Genomic DNA, 20242 nt, shown 5'->3' on the forward strand with positions numbered 1-20242 from the left:
CTTGTAAGTAAGCATTCCACGGTAAGGTTCCCACTTGTTTTCGGCGCATGGATCAAATCAAACTTTATTTGCCAGATTTGAATCCCACTAACACAAAATGTGAAATAATCCAAGTGGTCTGAATACTTTAGCAAGGCACTATAAATGGCTTTCTCCATATGCTTTTAACATAAGAGTTGAGAAGAGTGGAGTGTGACATGGGCACAGCTGGAAATCAGAGTAGTGGTAACAGAGTGTGTGATTTGAAGTGGTGCCAGTGCCCTTGGCCTGGTCTAGTTTCTCTTCATGGACCAAACTCCAAAATTAGGTCTGGCATATTCAGGACTCATTAATTGTGGCTTTGCCTAAAATGGATGGCTGCTGAGAGAGCGAGCGAGCATGAGGCACATTTGTTCAAAGACCCAAGATTCCACCCGTGCGTGCAACTGTAAGAGTACAAAAGCCCTACTGTGCTATTAATTCCTGTGGGTGGTGCTACTGATGTGTGGATACATACACAGTCGGCTTTCCAGCAGCCCCTGCCATCCAAACAGTAATGATGGTTGTGCTGTGGATGCCAACACTGCTTTTAATGTATACAATGGTACTCAACTATATACACAAAGCAATGGGATCACACTGTTCAATTTTGTGATGTATGCCAAATTATATCTCACCTCTGGACCAAGAAAAACATAGATTTATAGTAACCTTTGACAGCTGCCTCCTCACCTTTTCATCATTGGCAACCAGCAGTGTCTCCATCCCCGTCTTTAACCTTTGGAGCTCCTGGTCTGTAGAAAGGAGTCATAGGTACATGATGGCAACTACACTATGTATGCAATACCATAATATGACAATGTATTTGCAATCTTTCATTTTTCTACCCCATTTAGGCATATGTAAAATAGATGGCGCAGAACTTCTCAGATGGAAAATGTCTCATCTAGCCAGGGAAAGTCAACAGTATGAGCTAGAGGTCCATACAATAAAGCAGAAATGAAGTAGAGAAAGTTGACAGGCAGCCATGTGCAATGGAAAAGACATCTTCTGAAAAGGAAACTTAATCACTCAACTACAGTATACCACTAGTAGCAAGAGCACAATGCCATGTCAAGGTTATGGTACTGGACACCAGTTGGCTGACATTAACAGATCAAGAGTCCCTTCCCAGTGGAAATTCTGTATTCTGATCAGTGATTCCATATACTCAGTTGAAGAAATGTGAGCTCATTAAAATGTTGCCAGACAGAGGAAGCCAGGGTCCATTCCTGGGTTTGATTTTCTTGGCGCCCCACAACAGGGTTTGCAAGAAAGTGTGAAAGGAGTGCATTTAGGGAAGGGATACGATGGTGAGGTTGAAAGCAATGTGTTAAAGTTGTTAAATAGTGTTAAGGCTTACGCTTGTTGTTGAGCCTTCTCCTGTACATATCCTCTAACAGTGGAAATTATGCAATGTGGAGAGAGAGAACCATTGTTAGACACCACTCGCAGGCAGGCACACCTTTTGCTGCATGTTATTGATCCATGATTGACAAAAACCTGTTGACAAGTCACTAAGAAAGGACACATTGCTCCTTCATTACAGAACAAACCCTGTATTAAAGTTACTCAGTTTGGAAGAAGCGTTTGTTTGGGTGCTTACCTCTCTCCGAGGTCTCAGTGGACAGTGGTCTGGCCAGGAGCTGTGTGTGCAGGCTGTCTATCTCAGCATTCTTACTGAGCAGGAGCTGCTGGAGGTCTGATAGCTCTGCCTGTGTGATTGGGGGGAATCAGGAGCATGCATAAGCTAACACACTCATGCTCTCAGAAAGACAATACATACATAACATAATCCTCATACAACTGTTGGAGACTAAGTCAAATCAATGTTTATTGCTGGCGTAAACTGTTTAGCAGATGTTGTAGTAGGTACAGCGAAATGCTTATAAGTACACACTCAAGCTTCAAATCTAAAGCTGATATTTACATGATTTGGCTGGTTCATCTTTCCAGAGCAGGCTATATGTTTATATAGGGCAGACTGAAGTTCATAGTAACGCATCCACAACCCACATGACCATATGTAGCCTGATAATGTAGTCAAAAATGTGTTAGACTAGCAGTGATTAAAGTTAAAATACATATGAACAAAAAGGAGATTCATGTCTGTCCAGAGTGAAAGTTTTTAAAAAAATAGCTCAATGAAGAAGTTCAGGAAAAGGTGAAATTGAGAGGTGGAGAGTGCAAGGGAGTGAAAGAGTGAGCAAAAGAGAGCCAGGTAGAGAGCCAGCGAGGTATGGCAATGGGGTGTGTTAACCAAGGCATTGTTTAACCGCCAAGAGAAACCACCAAGGGAATGTGCCACCATTTAAATCCATTTCTACAAAGAAATGGTCAGCAGATTTGTAAAGAAAATAAACTTTTGTGAATGACTTTCGTGTCTGTATGACTCATCTAACTGGGCAGAAAAGCAGATTGGACAGAGTTTAGGAAAACTGCAGTTAGCAGAGGAATCTGGGCACTACTAGTACAGTCTAGACATAACAGGAGAGGAGGTAGGCTAACGCATGTTTGTTATACCTTTGTTGCTTTGAGTCTCCTCTCATACTGGGACTTCTGGTCTTCAAGATAGTCTACTTTCTCCTTGAGAAGTCTGAGCTCTTGAAGTTTGACCTGGGGACATTGATAAGAGGATATACAACTTGTAAATGTCATTGTCACAAATGTACATCAACAGATAATGGATTGTTTTAATAGTCTGGAGACTGTCAATTAGTCCATGAGTGCTATCTGCTAACTATTCTCACAACACCACAATGAAATGTCTCTTAAAAATGATGCAGTACTGTGCATGGATCAACCCCCTTATCTACACATTAAATGGGATTGCATTGGGTCTCATGAACTGTGCAAGTTTGCTGGTGAGGGGTTCCTTAGTGCAAGCACAGATCTAAGTGTCAGAGCCTTGGGATCATGCCACACACAGTGATGGACAACTACATGCTTAGGAGCAAAGGTCATGCAGACATTCTCTGCCTACACTCTCGCTTCCACAGCAGCACTGCTCCTCAGAAGTACTGGAGCTATTCTCCACACCTGAGAATGGGATCACGTCAGGAGGCTCCTCCAGCCCACTGTCGTGTACCTCCTCTGGGCTACAAACACAGGCGAGCCCCGGGTCTGGGTTTTGGGCATCCGTGGACCAAGTTTCGCAGGCCTTCTGTAGGCTACTGTCAGCCTGCCCTGTTTTCTCCCGGATCCTGCAATTGATCTCCTGCTGAAACCTACACATCTGCTCCTGCAGCTCACTAATCAAGTTTACGACACTCTGACACACAAAGGGAAGAGAGAAATAAGGAAAATTAAAATAAACACAGAATGAGAGGAAGAATAAAAAAAGGGAAGGACTGTGTGTGGTGTTCCTAAACAATATACTAACACATTTTGTTACATAATAAATGGAATGTTTAAAGCCATGCACTGTTTTGGGTTTAAATGTCTGAGTGAACCACAATGAGAAACAGCTCTGTGAGGTCTAAACACACTCTGGGCCTGTGAAATTATTTTGTCAGGGTAAATATGCTTATGGCCTACTGGATTGAGAACAGGAGGTACCTAATCTCTCTCACACACACACACACACGCTACTGCCACATGAAAGAAACAGTCTAGTCCATTAGAGCAAGGCAAGTTCTCATACTTAGAGCGTAAACAACCATAGAGCTATGCCTGGACTGTGGAAGTATCACATGGTGTCCAGTATAGAGGATACGACAGATATATGGAGAGCTGTCCACAGCTATATATAACCATGAGCTTAGTGACTGCTCCAGAGCAGGGAGGCCTCCAAAGTGAGTGTCAATGTGTGTGCGTATTCACATGCATACTGTATGCTTGAATGGTCACACATGGCACATCAGTGGAATGTACAAAGCAGAGGTTTCATTCTCTCCAGACAGCAGTCATAGGGAAGGCAGTGTGTGTACATGACCAGAGCAGAAAGACTATTGCACCACATGTCCTTAAACTACTAAACCTACTGAATATCCTCTACTTTACAAACCACAGGTACGGATCATTTCCTGTCTGAAGTGTTATGCTACTCAGTCTTGAAAGGGGTGGAGTTGCCTCATTTAACACAATAGGCCAGTCATGATTTCAACAACATCAGGACTGTAGACTGAAACGTAAAACCTTTCGTGGAGTTAAAGTCTACTCACCCTCAGGTTTACCCAGTCATCCATCATGCCAACACGGCTTCACATGGTATGGATGTGCTCTGGGGCACAAAGGCTCATTGACAAGCCATGTTTTGCAATAGTTCAGAGGAAGATGTTGGACCTTCATGTGGTGATGGGTGTAGGTAACCCAACATACCATATGGGCTTAAGCAAACATACATTTCAGGTTGAACTAAAAACAGAGCTAGGACTCCCTAGGAATGAAACTTCTCTCCATGTAGTCCAGGAAGAGGGTAGAGTACATTTTAAAAGTATGTTTGTCATAAAGGCAGCTGCTGAATACATGGTTGGGTCTCCTAAAACATGAACAGGACTTCTACATACACTCCTGTCATTTCCTCGTAAAGCTCACTTCACTTAACAGATGTCACAAGGGATATGAAACAAACCCCATTCGAGTCCTGACAGAATTCAACTTCCCTATACTTGTTCAAGCGCAACATTAGTCTAAAATGAAATAAAAACCTGCCAGTTGTTGTAATCACAGACATGCTAGTCTGTCTCAGGGACTCAACTCTGACCTCCTCAGTCATACCTAAGCTTAGTATTACTCATCATCCCTCCTAATGTGTGCGTGTCCTTACCTCTGCTTTGTGTTGCCTCTCTACTCCATGAAACTGTTTCTCCTCCATGTCCACCAGCTTCAGTTTCAGGTAGGACACTTCTCCCATCAGATTCAACTTCTGACTCTCCAGTGACGTCCTGCTAAGGAGCTCCTACCACCAGGGGGGAGACATGTGTTAATACACCAATCATGCAAATGGTTAAAGACCTCACACACACACACACACACACACACACACACACACACACACACACACACACACACACACACACACACACACACACACACACACACACTGACCGTTAGAGACAGTAGTACAAAGACACCAATCCCAAACAGAACTTCTACTCTGGACACTAAAGAAGCTATCGTCTAGCTCTGCTCCGTTCTCTCAAAGTCAGACAAACCCTCTGCTGTCAGACTCAGTCCACACAGCTAAATATACACAGCTTCTGGGCACTATTTTTACTGCCCCTCTCAAAGGCAAAGCACAAAGCATGCAGAGGAGAGCGTACAAGTACTGTAGAGGCTCAGCACATGCCTTCCTATTTGAATGAGGATTGCTATCAATCAAACATGCTGATTAGGACCTTGCTTGATACACTAATTATCCCTCTTTATCAGAAAAACTGTCCCCTTTGAAAGTCCCCATTTCTCTCAACAGCTAATTATGTTGATTTCAGGCAGGTGCAAATTCTCAGAGGCTGCCCAAATCTGATATTTTTTCACTCTTTTGTATTTTGACCAGTGCAGCTCTGAAAAAGCGCTGATGTGAAAAGATCTGATGTGATTAGTCAAAAGACTAATTAGTGAAAATATCTGAATTGGGCTGCCTGCATAAACACAGCCTTAGAACGGTCCAAAGAAAATATCCGAAGCACTGAGGCAGGCCGACCATGGGCATTTAAAAATGTAGCTATTTTGAAGCAAAAAGGGTTGGGTTTCTGAGAGGTTTCTGGGAGAGTGCACATGGAAAATATTAGAGCTGTGTCACTAGTAAGAGATTTGCGGCTCAGGTCCAAAGCCTCATAATGACCAAATCTCATGGAAACAAACCCGGCCCTTCAAAACAACCATGCTGTACAGAGTTAACCAGGGGTGTATTCAATACGAAAACTGTTTACAGTTTAAGAACCAAATGGAAACAAACAGAGCAAAACAAAATTACAATTGGACAAATTTTTATTTATTTGTTTAACTAGGCAAGTCAGTTAAGAACAAATTTGTATTTTCAATGATGGCTGAGGAACAGTGGGTTAACTGCCTGTTCGGGAGCAGAATGACAGATTTGTACCTTGTCAGCTCAGGGGTTTGAACTTGCAACCTTCTGGTTGCTAGTCCAATGCTCTAACCACTAGGCTGTGCTGCTGCCCCAAATTCAGGTAGGTCCCTCCCGTTTATGTTTAATACACTTTTTGCAACAGAATTGAAGTTTGCAATGGCTACCAAATGAAATGCATTGAAGGCATTTGAAGAGTCTAACAAAGTCTGCATAGTATACAGAATTTATTTGGGAGAACTTTGGAACAGTTGAAAGCCTCTCCTTGGAAGGATGATATACTGTAGCAAAAACAACTTACTAGTATGCTAAGTTTGTCCTACCTCAATTTCCAGTTTGTATGGACTGACAATTGTCCTTTTCATGATTGAAGGCGAAAGATGTTGCTGTCATGAAGTTATCTTAGCTCAGTTGTAAAGAGGATCCTTGAGTTTCCATGTCTGCTCTGAGTTTGAACTCCACTGCACCTCACAGGAGTGGAAGACATGGACACCACCTCTACTGATGACAGAGCACTCCCTTCATCCCTGCTCTCTCTCTCTCACTGCTTCTTAATCTCTCAGTCCATTTACTCTCTCATTGTCCCTTTACACCTTCTCTTCCATTTCTCTCTCATTCTCTGTCCCTCCACTCCCTCTTTCCACCCCCCCTCCCCCCCTCCCAGCCTGTGTCCAATCTCATCTGGGTGGTTAGGGGTGTGACCGACAATGCTCTCTGTCCTGTGCACACCTACCCAGACAGACCGGCCCTAGAGCAGAGCACCATGACCAAACCTTCCAGAGCAGACGGATGCTCCACTCCAAGAATCAGTCCTGGATGGGAACAGACCACACTAAATATTTGGGTTGTCACAGAGATCTAGAGCCTGGTTCATTGGAATCCTGGGGAGGAATTTCCTCCTGGGATACTGGACTCTCTAGGAGGTAGTCTACCATGAGACTCAGCATGTCTAGACAGTCTGCTAGAAGACAGTGAGTCTAAATCTAAATGTCCTCTACTCACACATGCATTATTTGAACGTTTTCTAGTCATACATAACGCAAATGTCATGATGTCAGTCTAAGGAAGAAGGCATGATATTTGTGCTGCTGTGATGCAGACTTTCATAACCCTGTTTTAATAGAAACAGGAACTGTTTGGAAGTGAACAGGAACTGTTTGGAAGTGAACAGGAACTGTATGGAAGTGAACCTGATAACCATACAAAACGAGGAAGTTGATATCATACTGAAGCCAGTCTAAACTGAGACAAGGTTGCAGTTCAAAGGTTTGTATGAATGGAAGAGGAGCAGAGTGTGAGGTTCTTACCTGCTGCAGCATCTCTTCTGTAGAGTTGAGCTTGTGTTGATGTTCCTCCAGAGAACTTTCCAGATCACTGATCTTTACTCCCTGAGCTTCCACCTGGTCCGTCAGAACGCTCACCTGTGTGTGTGTGTGGAAGGGAGGCGAAACTCAGTCACACTAGCAGGCAGCAATATTTCAACATTTCTGACACCCTCCTTTCAATGTTGTCAACCCCCTTGACCTCTGTTCATGTTTCATTCCCACACTCTCTTTCTCCCTCCCTGCCTTTGCTCCTTCCTTCCCTCCCTCCCTTCTTCCCCCTTTCCTGGCTCCACCCTCCACCTGGGAAGTTATCTAACCCCAACATCCACATGCACTTTCTCAGTCATTAAAATCACCTCTCTCTGCCTGCCATCCATTTTACAACATATCAGCTCCTTAATTGATATACCCTTCACACTGCCAGATAACAAATATTTACAAAGCTGAATGAAGGACTCTTTGTCCTTCATGAGTTTTCTCAGTTCAACTCATCAGGCCGGCTCTGCACTACTCATGATATAGATACAGCTGTTGAGAAAACAAACTAGGGAAAGAGCCAATCGGTTACAAAGTCGGGGCTCAACCAGCCAATCAGATGGAGTTTAGTGAAGGAACATGTTAGTGTGTACATGAGACCTATACACAACAACAAGACATCACATCTGTCAATGAACAGAGGTGTGTTGTAGTCAGCAAATCTGGACCTGACTGCAGAAAAACCCTTACTCAACAGCCCTGAGGACTAGTGTACGCACACACACACACACACACACACACACACACACACACACACACACACACACACACACACACACGTAAGAAGTACTGCCCTTGTTCCTAACACTGGATTAATCACCCCTCCTCTCAATTCAATTCAATTCAAGGAGCTTTATTGGCATGGGAAGTATATGTTAACATTGTCAAAGCGGGTGAAGCATCTCTCTCTACATCTCTCTCTCTGTACAACTCAATCTCTCTCTCTCTACATCTATCTATCTCTCTCTCTATATCTCTCTCTAAATCTCTCTCTCTGTCTCTACATCTCTCTCTCTCTCTACATATCTCTCTGTCTCTCTCTACATCTCTCTCTATGTACAACTCAATCTCTCTCTCTCTCTCTACATATCTCTGTCTCTCTCTACGTACAACTCAATCTCTCTCTCTCTGCATCTCTCTCTCTCTCTACATATCTCAGTCTCTCTCTACGTACAACTCAATCTCTCTCTCTCTGCATCTCTCTCTCTCTCTACATCTCTCTCTCTCTCTACATCTCTCTCTCTGTCTCTACATATCTCTCTCTCTCTACATCTCTCTCTCTCTACATATCTCTCTGTCTCTTTATATACATCTCTCTCTCTGTACAACTCAATATCTCTCTCTCTCTACATCTCTCTCTGTACAACTCAATCTCTCTCTCTCTCTCTCTCTCTCTCTCTCTCTCTCTCTCTCTCTACATCTCTCTCTGTGTCTCTCTCTACATCTCTCTCTCTCTCTCTCTCTCTCTCTCTCTCTCTCTCTCTCTCTCTCTCTCTCTCTCTACATCAATTCAATTCAATTCAAGGGCTTTATTGGCATGGGAAACATGTGTTAACATTGCCAAAGCAAGTGAGGTAGATAATATATAGAGTGAATATATAAAGTGAAATAAACAATACATATTAACAGTAAACATTACACATACAGAAGTTTCAAAACAATAAAGACATTACAAATGTCATATTATATATACAGTGTTTTAACAATGTACACATGGTAAAGGACACAAGATAAAATAAATAGAGATAAATATGGGTTGTATTTACAATGGTGTGTGTTCTTCACTGGTTGCCCTTTTCTCGTTGCAACAGGTCACAAATCTTGCTGCTGTGATTGCACATTGTGGAATTTCACCCAGTAGATATGGGAGTTTTTCAAAATTGGATTTGTTTTCTAATTTTTTGTGGATCTGTGTAATCTGAGGGAAATGTCTCTCTAAAATGGTCATACATCTCTCTCTCTCTCTCTCTCTACAGCTCTCTCTCTCTCTACATCTATCTCTCAGTCTCTCTCTACATCTCTCTCTCTACATCTCTACATCACTCTCTCTCTCTCCATCTCTCTCTCTCTCTACATCTCTCTCTCCCGCCAAATACTTATTACTTACTTCCACCATAATTTGCAAATAAATTCATTAAAAATCCTACAATGTGATTTTCTGGATTTTTTCCCTCATTTTGTCTGTCATAGTTGAAGTGTACCTATGATGAAAATTACAGGCCTCTCTCATCTTTTTAAGTGGGAGAACTTGCACAATTGGTGGCTGACTAAATACTTTTTTGCCCCACTGTATATCTCTATCTCTCTCTCTCTCTCTCTACATCTCTCTCTCTGTCTCTGTCTACATCTCTCGCAATTCAATTCAATTCGCTTTATTGGCATGACGTAACAATGTACATATTGCCAAAGCTTACTTTGGATATTTACAATATTAAGATAATAATAATCAATATTGTCAACCATTGAACAATAATAATATAGAGGACATGTGCAGGTTGGTCTGTGCTCACTGAGCCTGTACTTTGTCACGGTTTTGATCAGTAACCATGGTCAAATAGTTAGCCACAGTGTACTGTTGATTTAGGGCTGGATAGCACTGCATTTTGCGTTGGGCTTGTGTCTCTATATATATATTTGTCTCTCTTCCTCTCCCTCTTTCCCTCTCTCTATCCCTCCCTCTGTAATGACTGATACATGATAGAGCTACTACTGTTTATATTTTATTGAGGGCACCAGGGGGCCAATGCAGTGTAATGTATCCTCTTGTATATCAGTAGGCTCATATTCAACTCGGGGGATTCAACTTCAGCTGAATTGAAATAATAATTGATGTAGGTGAGTGGTATATAAACATTACTACAACTCCTTTATATGCCAATGTGCCGCAAAACACACATGCCTACAGACACAGATAGCTAAAAATACACAAATGCATTATGGCAAATACAAAACATACACATGCATACACTGTTTATGACATAAGGTAATCTTACCTGGAGGACAAGGGACTCTTTGTCTCCCTCTAAACGCGTCAATCGTTCTTGGTTAGTCTCGCCGTTCACAGGGGACTGCTGGTTTACCTACAGAGGAGCGGTCAGTTACTGGTCAATTTGTGGTCAGTACAAGTACAACTGTGAAGTGAGAGGAGTTACCCACAGTGTCAGCTCTACCTTGAACCAGGGCTCCCTGAAATGAAAGCTCAGACTCTGGAGAGAACAACAAGAACACACACACACACACACACACACACACACACACACACACACAGCATTGGTATCACATTTCATATAACCTATTGTGGCTGTGGGGTGAGAAGGTCGTGAGTGTGAAATTCTGTAAGAGGTTTATGCTTCTTAAGCTTTCATTAAATGATGATGAATATTTTAGTATTCTAAGAATTTGATATTTGCTTCTCGAACCAAGGTTGCAAGACCTCAGGCCTTCCTAAATAATGGCTTATTAAGAAATTGCTGAGAAATCCAGACTTTTTTAAACCACAACCATGGAAAATTTGTGGCACAGCAATTTTGAGGCTGAGCCAACCAGCTCAAGTGGTTTACAGTAATTGTGAAATACCATTAAACCTTTAATAGACTATGTAAGAACACTCTGCAGATCTAACTGTTGAAGATTCAGAATCCACAGCATGTGGCCGGAGTTTAACTTCCTTCAAGAGTCATAGGAAAAAGAAGACAAATTATGCATTTAGCCATATATCTTTTGAACAATAGAATATGCAAATGCATTCCCTTCAGTTATGTCAAGGGCTGCAAATAACAAATATTTGCGCAACATAAACATCCTGTAAACAAGTCCAAATAAACAAGTCAGTTTGGTAAAAGAGAGAGAAAAAGCCTTTGTATATTATCATCTATCAGGCCATGTTGTGTCCAAGTTAATCCGTGACAACGAGGTCCAGATGGGATCAGCCAGCAAAGAGCTAAAAACGTCTCCCTAATGACAACAAGATGGTGAAGGAGAATTCAGGAATGGGCTGATCGTAACTACATCCAGTCTCGTCCTATCAGGTCTATTTCAGGTGTTTCCTGTACTGTACCTCCCAGAGGAAGGACAAAGTCTGAAGTGAAAACACATGTTGCCCATCCATTCTTCCATTCATTTATTCTCCTCAGGTACTATGACCTCTTGACCTGTCTGGTGTTTACCTTTCACGCATCCCAGTATCTCCCGACACATGTTTCCTGCCCCTAATTAGTGATTGGTCACTGGGACCTTGATTGCTGATTGGCCGCAGGGACCGTGAAACAGGTTAAGCCTGGTGCACAAGCTCACCATACCAGATCTGGTTCCCATTCAGTGACACGTTGAAAAGTTTTCCTTCTATCCTAGATAACATCCATTTAGCCACAGACTCAGATTAGCCTACACATTCTTCATTGAAATTCAGTAAAAGTTCCTCAACAGATGGATTGACAGGTTAGCCATATAGCTAATTGAACTATACTGAAATAAAGTTTTCCTGTTATCGTACCATGTATGAAGGCTATGTCGAAGCTCATCCAATCCTAATCACCTGCAGAGTTTTGGGTATAGCTCTATTAAGGAACAGCATCTCAATCAGTTCATCTGCTTTCTCTGTGAGAGCTTCCCATGTCTGGAACACACTGCCATCAGACACACACAACTGCGCCACCTATCCCACCTTGACAAAAAGCCAAGACATGGCTAAAGGCCAGTCATGCTTGTGAACAAAATCCCCAGCTGTTTATTAACGCTTTCCATGTTGTCTGTAGCGTGTGAGGTGTGGAAACACTGTTGCTTTTATGGATTTTGTTTTGTTGCTTTTTTTTGCTATTGTTCTGCATGCTACGTGTTGCTTGTTCTATGTTGCTCTGCATGTGCTCACTGCTCATTGTTTGTCTGTATTGTAATTGTTTTAAGAACCTGCCCAGGGACTGCAGTTGAAAATTAGTTGGCTGGCTTAAACCGACACTTTTACTGAATGTCCCTGTAAACATAAAAATTAAATAAACTTAAATAAGTAAAATATTATATTATTCCTGTACAGTAAAGAATCACAGGGAGAGTTGGTTCCCGTGTGGCTCAATTGGTAGATGCCAGGGTTGGATTCCCATGGGTGACCAGTACGAACAAGAGAAAATAAGCAAGGTATTTTTGCTACATTAAATACATGCTTAATCATGTGGACAAGTATCCTACCTATATTATATTGTGTTTTGGAGAACATGGTGGTCCTGCTAGCAGCAACTGCATAAGGTTACTGTGAAACCAAGGTAAATTAAAGCCATTTTCTCAGTTCCACGCTATGAGCAGTTACTGCTTTTTTGCTTTTTAGGACAGTACGACGCACAACATTCCAGCTTACGATAAAAACAGGTGAGTCTATACTATCAATGTTTCTAACTGTGTCACAATGAGCAACTCCACAACACACGTCTTTCTCCATGTGCATCTCCAGTATGCAAGGAATTTCACTGTAATAACAATAACCAGATTCCTCTATACAGATGCAGTACAGATGTATTAGCAGGGAAAATGCATGAAAGTGAAACCTCAAAGTCTCTTACCTTTTTCAACCAGGCAAAATGCTTATAAAAATCTATGTTATACTCCATTCTGTTGGCCCATTGTGGCTTTGACTATATCCTCCCTCAAACTCTACACTGTAACTTATCCAGAGAGAGAGAGAGAGAGAAAGAGAGAGAGAGAGAGAGAGAGAGAGAGAGAGAGAGAGAGAGAGAGAGAGAGAGAGAGATCAAAAAAGGAAGCAAGAGCACGATAGACAAGAGATTGATTAATAGAGTAGAGCTCAGAAAGAAAGATACTTTATCACTGTTGATCTCCCTGATTCCTTATATCTTCTTCGTCTTCCCCTCATTCCCTCTCTCTTGCTGCAGAGAGACTGTAGTGGAGACCCTGTGGTGTGCTGTGTCTGGTTCGAACCCTGGCTGTGCGTTTTGGAGCCCAGACAGAGGCAGGCTGAGAAGTGACGAGTTTTCTTCTCCTTCTCTCTCTCTCTTACGCACATACACACACACACAAACACACTCCCTCTCTCTCTCTCTTGCTGTCTGTCTCTCTCTTTTCATCGCTCTCCCTCTCTGTCTCATGCACAAACATTATCACTTGGTTCTTTTTGTCTGTATCCCCCCCTTTCTCTCTCTCTCTAAAGTACCCCTCGATGTAGCTACTTTTGTGATCTCTCTAAATGGGCACCGTAGAAAGGGAGCATTCTGCTATACATGCTTGTCACAGATGTGGTACGAATCAAGAAAGGTAGGTAGACATAGAGGAGGGGGAGGAGGAAGAGAAAGGGGAGATTAAATAGACGGGAGGGAAGGGATGGAGGGTAGGTGAGGAGGATGAAAGGGAGAATAGGAAGGGGAGGGAGGGGGATAGAGTAGTTGAAGTGGAGTTAGGTGGGGAGAGTATCAGATGTTCCTTTCCTTACCCTGAATGTGCATAGTAAGTATGTGATAAAGTTTATGTGCAAATAAAACCAACATCAAAATGCAAGCAGGAAGGAGTGGATAAGGAGAAGAAAGAGGAGGAAAGGATGGAGGAGGGGAACTAACTGCCTCCCAGTCTGAGCAGCAGCTACCTCTGGATCTCATTACCAGTGGCAGATGAGAGACCCCTGCTCTGGCTCCTACTCCTGGGTGAAGAGGGGATGGGAGGGGGCATCCACCCCTGAATAAAGACCACCACAAAACAGACCTTATGCCTTCATGTACCATATAAATACTGTACATGACCTATAGTTTTCACCCAGCAATTCTGCCTGGCCTCCTACAGTGCATTACATTATTTGCAGGTAGAGTTCTCAGAAATCATAGGCTCTCTATGTGGGAAAGGGGGATACCTAGTCAGTTGTACAACTGAATGCATTGAACTGAAATGTGTCTTCCGCATTTACCCCAACCCCTCTGAATCAGAGAGGCGTAGGGGGCTGCCTTAATCGACATCCATGACACCAGCGCCCGGGAACAGTTGCTGGGGGTTATCTACCTTGCTCAAGCCTCCTTTCAGTTACTGGCCCAATGCTCTTAAATGCTAGGCTACCTGCTGCCCTTCTGGCTGTTGGAAGTGAGCTTGATTCAATAGCTGCCGTTACTGCAGAACAGATTTGATCATTGTAGCCATGTATTGTACAATGGAACCCAGAAACAAGGTTTCCTGAAAAACATACACCACACTAGCCAGTTTAGTGTGCGAAGTGAGTTTAGGCTGTGTTGAAGGTACTCACCCCTCCCTTCTCCAGCCACTCTAACAGGGTGTGTGCTGTGTCTATGGGGACCTGTCTCCTCATGGACTCCTGGTCCACCTGGCCCTCCAGGGCTACCCTGAGATCCTCTACCAGCTGTAGCACCCTGATGTCGGGGGTAACGTCTGAGATCAGGGCAGGAATGAGGGCAGAGTCCGAAACCTGAGAGGGGTAACCCTGGGCCACAAACTTCAAGAAGGCCTCGCAGAACCCTCCTGCCAATAAAATGAAATCATTTAAGTTTGAGTTATGGTTAGGGTTAGGGCAAAGATCATAGTGGAGATACAGCCATTAGAGCCTTAACGCTAGCTATCCCAGAGTCTAGCAATCCATTTGGACTTGTTTTGATTTTCTGAAATCGGATTACTATAAACTGTTCGGAGTTGAATATATTGTATGTGACCGCTCCACAAACAGGCTGTCAGGATTCCTGAGTGAAAGTACTATGTGCTGATGAATATCTCATGTCAGTTTGAATTTCCAAAGCGAGTCACTGAATACATCAACATACTGTGTGAAATAATTGAAAACACCCAACTGCTACCTAGCCAGACCACTGGAGGGCACACTCCCACTACAATGCTATCTTCTACATTGTCTGAATGCTGTCAGCTTTGAAAGTGTTCTCTATATGGATATTGTAAAGACTTTGTATGTTATATTGACCGCCTCTATGAGTAAAGGCAGTGGGTCAAAGTGCTGTGCTCTGATGGTCTTTTAAATATTGCACTAGTCTGCACATATATAGATATTCATGATCTCATGTCACCTTAGATGCATGCCTATTATGGGAATTGCTAGAATGTTCATTATTAGCATTATGCTAGCCTGTATGACTATCTCTATGGGTGAGGTCATTATCTTCTCAGTCTTAGCGCAGTGTGCTGTGGGTCATTAGCACTATGCTATCTCTATTATTAGAAATCCCAACAGAGTCATCAGATATACTGCTGTGGTTGTGACAAACAGTGGTGATTGAAATGTATCACCCCTGTAAGAAAACATGGAGAGAGAGCTAGTTATAGAGCAAGGTGGACAATTACAGACAAGGATGAAGAGACAATAAATCAAACCTTACTGTTGTATTTGTCTTTCTAGCACCGATCTGGCTGACAGCTGCTTTACTGAGGAAGTCTTTACATTCTATCACTGTGACATGTGGATGTATGGACCTTAGTTGAATGCACTGACTGTAAGTTGCTCTGGATAAGAGTGTCTGCTAAATGATCAAAATGTAAACCTAATAAAAATGATAGAGTATGAATGGAATAGATCAAGTGGGGGAAGAAGAGAGGCAGCTTAAAAAACTAGCAGAAAGGTTGATATACAGTAGCCTACTGACAAGGACCACCTAATCAAAACCTGCGAGTTTCCCCCGGTAAAATCTGCTCTAGATGGAAACAAACTCAATCCCAGGATCTCAAACTTCAAGATCACAAGAGGAACTTTCCTTTCCTCATTTCATGTAAAATCTAAAGTAAACCATTTTTTAGATTATGCTTAGAAAGAACTGAACACAATGTAACATTCCTAAGTTAATTTATTTAAATCTCAGTGAAACCTTCAAGACATTGTCAAATAACAGTGTAGAGAGAGCAGTAATTGCAAGCCGGGTTGTCTTTGAGGACGTCTTAATAAAATGGAAACTTACCAGCAATAATGTCATCCATTTGCTCCAAGGCTGCCTCCAGCATGTGGCTGGCATCTGACGGCATGGCAACGGGCTACTTCATACACTGTTACTCACTGGATCACCTTGCACTAGTAGAAATTGAAATAGAGAGAGGAGGAGGGGGATGCGGCAAGTGAGAGTAGAGCCGGTGAGAGGAGGGTTTGAGACAGACAGAGAGGGGCAGAAGGAGCCGAATGGAGGCGAGTAAGAGATGGGACAGTTTTCAATCATGAACTAAAATGTAAAATCAGTCAAAGAGATTCTAATCAGCACTCAGATGTCTGGAGCTTTAGGGAGTACTCTTTAACTCTTAGATCAAAATTAGAGCAAAACAACAACAGCTGCCCCAGCCCCTTTTCCCATGTAAATATCCTCCATGGATGTGGCTTTTGGCTTTAAATGTTCATCTCATTTTGCGTGCGGAGTTCTTGCCATTGTCAGCAGTCCTATCCACTTGGGATGGAATACCAACCTTAGCATTGTTCGTGTTTTTGTGGGCCTCCCGAAAAACTGCATTGCAGTGCTAGCTGTACCACTAGAGATTCTGGGTTCGAGTCCAGGCTCTGCCGTAGCCGGGAGACCCATGGGGCGACACACAATTGGCCCAGCATCGTCCAGGCTAGGGGAGGGTTTGGCTGGCAGGGATGTCCTTGTCCCATTGCGCACTAGCGACTCCTGTGGCGGGCCGGGTGCACATTTACACTGCACGCTGTCCTATCACTGCCTGGTATAGCAACTGCACCATCCACAACTGCAGGGCTCTCAACAGGATGGTGTGGTCAGCCCAACGCATCCCTGGAGGTACAATGCCTGCCCTTCAGGACATCTACAGCAGCCAGTGTCACAGAAAGGCCTAGAAGATCATCAAGGACCTCAGCCACTGAGCCACAGCCTGTTCACCCTGCTACCATCCAGAAGGTGGAGACAGGTAAATCAAAGCTGAAACCAACGGACTGAAAAACAGCTTCTATTTCCAGGCCATCAGACTGTTGAATCGTCACCACTAGCTGGCTTCTGCCCAGTACCCTGCCCTGAACCTTAGTCACTGTTACTAGCCGGCTACCACCCAGTACTCTTGCCTACACCTTAGATACTTATATTCTGGACTGACATTGGTCGTTCTAATATTTCTATATTTCTTAATTGTTTTGTGTTTCTTTATTTTTTCATGGCTGGTATGATTTTTATGGCTTTTATGTTTCCCTCAGCCTGAGAATACAGAAGTTATAAAATACTGCCTTACTAGAAACAAGGTTGAATCAGCATAAAGATGGTACTGACCAGCAGGAGTCAGTCATAATCATTTCTGTATAGCATCCACAGTTTACCTTATGTCACTGTCAATCAGACGGTTAGACACAACACAGAATACCATGATTTTAAAGAGCTGTCAAGCTACACTAGGGTAGCACAACCAAGGCATTATTTGGAGGACACATAAGAGCCTTGTACTGACAAACGGACATACTGTAGGAGGACAGGATGACAGACAGTTGGATACTGATAACCAATGCAAACATGGACCAATGGCTGTCATAACAAAGTCCAAGTGAAAACCGTATGGATGCTGTAGACAGAATGGGAGCCATCATCTCTGTCACTACAACCTGTTTTGGACTATTTGCTGTATAATTACATGCACACGCGCACACACACAAACCTACTCACAGGAAAATGTATATACATCTTTAAACCTAATGCACATTGCCACATTGTATTACGTCCTCTGTTCACAGATGTAATCGTGTAATTTACAAATCAAATCAAATTGTATGTGTCACATGCTCCGAATACAACAGGTTTAGACCTTACCGTGGAATGCTGACTTACAAGCCCTTAACCAACAATAAGGTTCAAGAAATAGAGTTAGAAAATATTTACTTCATGAACTAAAGTAAAAAATAAAATACAAACAACAAGTAAAAAATAAAATACACAACAAAATAACAATAATGAGGCTATATGCAGGGGGTATCGATACTGAGTCAATGTGCTGGGGTACAGGATGGTCGAGGTCATTTGTGCATGTAGGTAAGGGTAACATGACTATGAATAGATATTAAATAGAGAGTAGCAGCAGTGATGGGGGGGAGGGGTCAATGCAAATAACTGGGTGGCCATTTGTTTTGTTGTTCAGCAGTCTTACGGCTTGGGGGTAGAAACTGTTTTCCTCTGCACCAGTGGTTCCCAAACTTTTTATAGTCCCGTACCCCTTCAAACATTCAACCTCCATCTGCGTACCCCCTCTAGCATCAGGATCAGCGCACTCTCAAATGTTGTTTTTTTGCCATCATTGTAAGCCTGCCACACACACTATACGATACATTTATTAAACAAAAGAATGAGTGTAAGTTTTTGTCACAACCCGGCTCGTGGGAAGAGACAAAGAGCTCTTAGAGGACCAGGGCACAAATAATAATACAACAATAATCAACCATTTTGGTCTTTATTTAGCCATTTTACAAATACAACTTTATTTGTTAATTGAAAATTGTGAATAACTCACCACAGGTTAATGAGAAGGGTGTGTTTGAAAGGATTCACATAATTCTGCAGTGTTGGGTTGTATTGTAGTCAGTCTTAGCCTTAAATCATTTTCCACACACAGTCTGTGCCTGTATTTAGTTTTCATTCTAGTGAGGGCCAAGAATCCACTCTCACATAGGCACATGGTTGCAAAGGGCATCAGTGTCTTAACAGCGCGATTTGCCAAGGCAGGATACTCTGAGCACAGCTCAATACAGAAATCTGGCAGTGGCTTCTGATTAAATTCAATTTTCACAGAACCACTTGTTGGAATTTCGATGAGGCTCTCTTGTTCAGATATCGGTAAGTGGACTGGAGGCAGGGCATGAAAGAGATAACGAATCAGTTGTTTGTGTCATCCGTTTCAGGAAAGTACCTGCGTAATTGCGCGCCCAACTCACTCAGGTGCTTCGCTATTTTTTAAATATTTTTATTTATTTCACCTTTATTTAACCTGGTAGGCTAGTTGAGAACAAGTTCTCATTTACAACTATATATACAACTATATCACATTTGACATTGTCTGTAAGCTTGATTTAATTTGCTCACAAAAAAATCCTACAATGACAGAAAGACCTGTATTGTCATTTTAATACAGACAGAGAAGAGCTCCAACTTCTTAATCATAGCCTCAATTTTGTCCCATGCATTGAATATAGTAGCAGAGAGTCCCGTAATCCGAGATTCAGATCATTCGGGCAAGAAAAACATCACCCACATAGGCCAGTCGCGTGAGAAACTCGTCATCATACAAGTGAAAATTATGATCTGTAAAGAAAACTTTAAGCTCGTCTCTCAATTTAAAAAAAGGTGTCAATACTTTGCCCCTTGATAACCAGCGCACTTCTGCATGTTGTAAACGTGTTACATGGTCGCTGCCCATAGCATTGCATAGTGCAGAAAATACAAAAGAGTTCAGGGGCCTTGCTTTAACAAAGTTAACCATTTTAACTGTAGTGTCCAAAACGTCTTTCAAGCCTCACCCAAATGCACAGCCCCGTTGGAAAATATATTTGAAATTGTGAAAGAAAAGGTGAACATCCCCCTTGGGATGGTAGAGCTAACGTAGGCTAATGTGATTAGCATGAGGTTGTAAGAAACAATAACAATTCACAGGACATAGACATATCTGATATGGGCAGGAAACTTAAATTACTGTTAATCTAACTGCACTGTCTAATTTACATGAGCTATTACAGTGAAAGAATACAATGCTATTGTTTGAGGAGAGTGCAGAGTTATGAACTTGAAAATATATTAACCTCTTGAAACTCTGGGGGGCAATTTCATTTTTGGATGAAAAACGTTCCAGTTTTAAACAAGATATTTTGTCACAAAAAGATGCTCGACTATGCATATAATTGATAGCTTTGGAAAGAAAACACTCTGAA

At 42.4% G+C, this 20242-nt stretch overlaps 1 protein-coding gene across 5 annotated transcripts in view; it reads right to left on the reverse strand.

Annotated features, from left to right (window-relative positions):
* Nucleotides 1–13490, reverse strand: part of LOC135550082 (liprin-beta-2-like) — a 35904-nt gene extending 22414 nt beyond the window's left edge. The window contains exons 1-8 of one of the 5 annotated variants that reach the window (XM_064980559.1): nucleotides 12957–13490; nucleotides 10401–10487; nucleotides 7354–7467; nucleotides 4787–4918; nucleotides 2542–2634; nucleotides 1625–1733; nucleotides 1382–1414; nucleotides 712–773 (exon numbers count right to left, since the gene is read on the reverse strand). In XM_064980559.1, the coding sequence (XP_064836631.1) occupies nucleotides 712–773; nucleotides 1382–1414; nucleotides 1625–1733; nucleotides 2542–2634; nucleotides 4787–4918; nucleotides 7354–7467; nucleotides 10401–10487; nucleotides 12957–13004 (678 nt within the window). In that variant the 5' untranslated portion in view covers nucleotides 13005–13490. Of the gene's footprint in view, nucleotides 1–711; nucleotides 774–1381; nucleotides 1415–1624; nucleotides 1734–2541; nucleotides 3020–4786; nucleotides 4919–5067; nucleotides 5856–6369; nucleotides 6663–7353; nucleotides 7468–10400; nucleotides 10488–12956 lie in introns of those variants that run through there. The other 4 variants (XM_064980567.1, XM_064980576.1, XM_064980585.1 and 1 more) reach the window with 4 other exon arrangements.
* Between the last annotated feature and the right edge of the window lie 6752 nt (nucleotides 13491–20242).

Source organism: Oncorhynchus masou, chromosome 1 (genome assembly GCF_036934945.1).
Source record: "Oncorhynchus masou masou isolate Uvic2021 chromosome 1, UVic_Omas_1.1, whole genome shotgun sequence".
In the NCBI taxonomy this organism is placed as follows: Eukaryota; Metazoa; Chordata; class Actinopteri; order Salmoniformes; family Salmonidae; genus Oncorhynchus; species Oncorhynchus masou.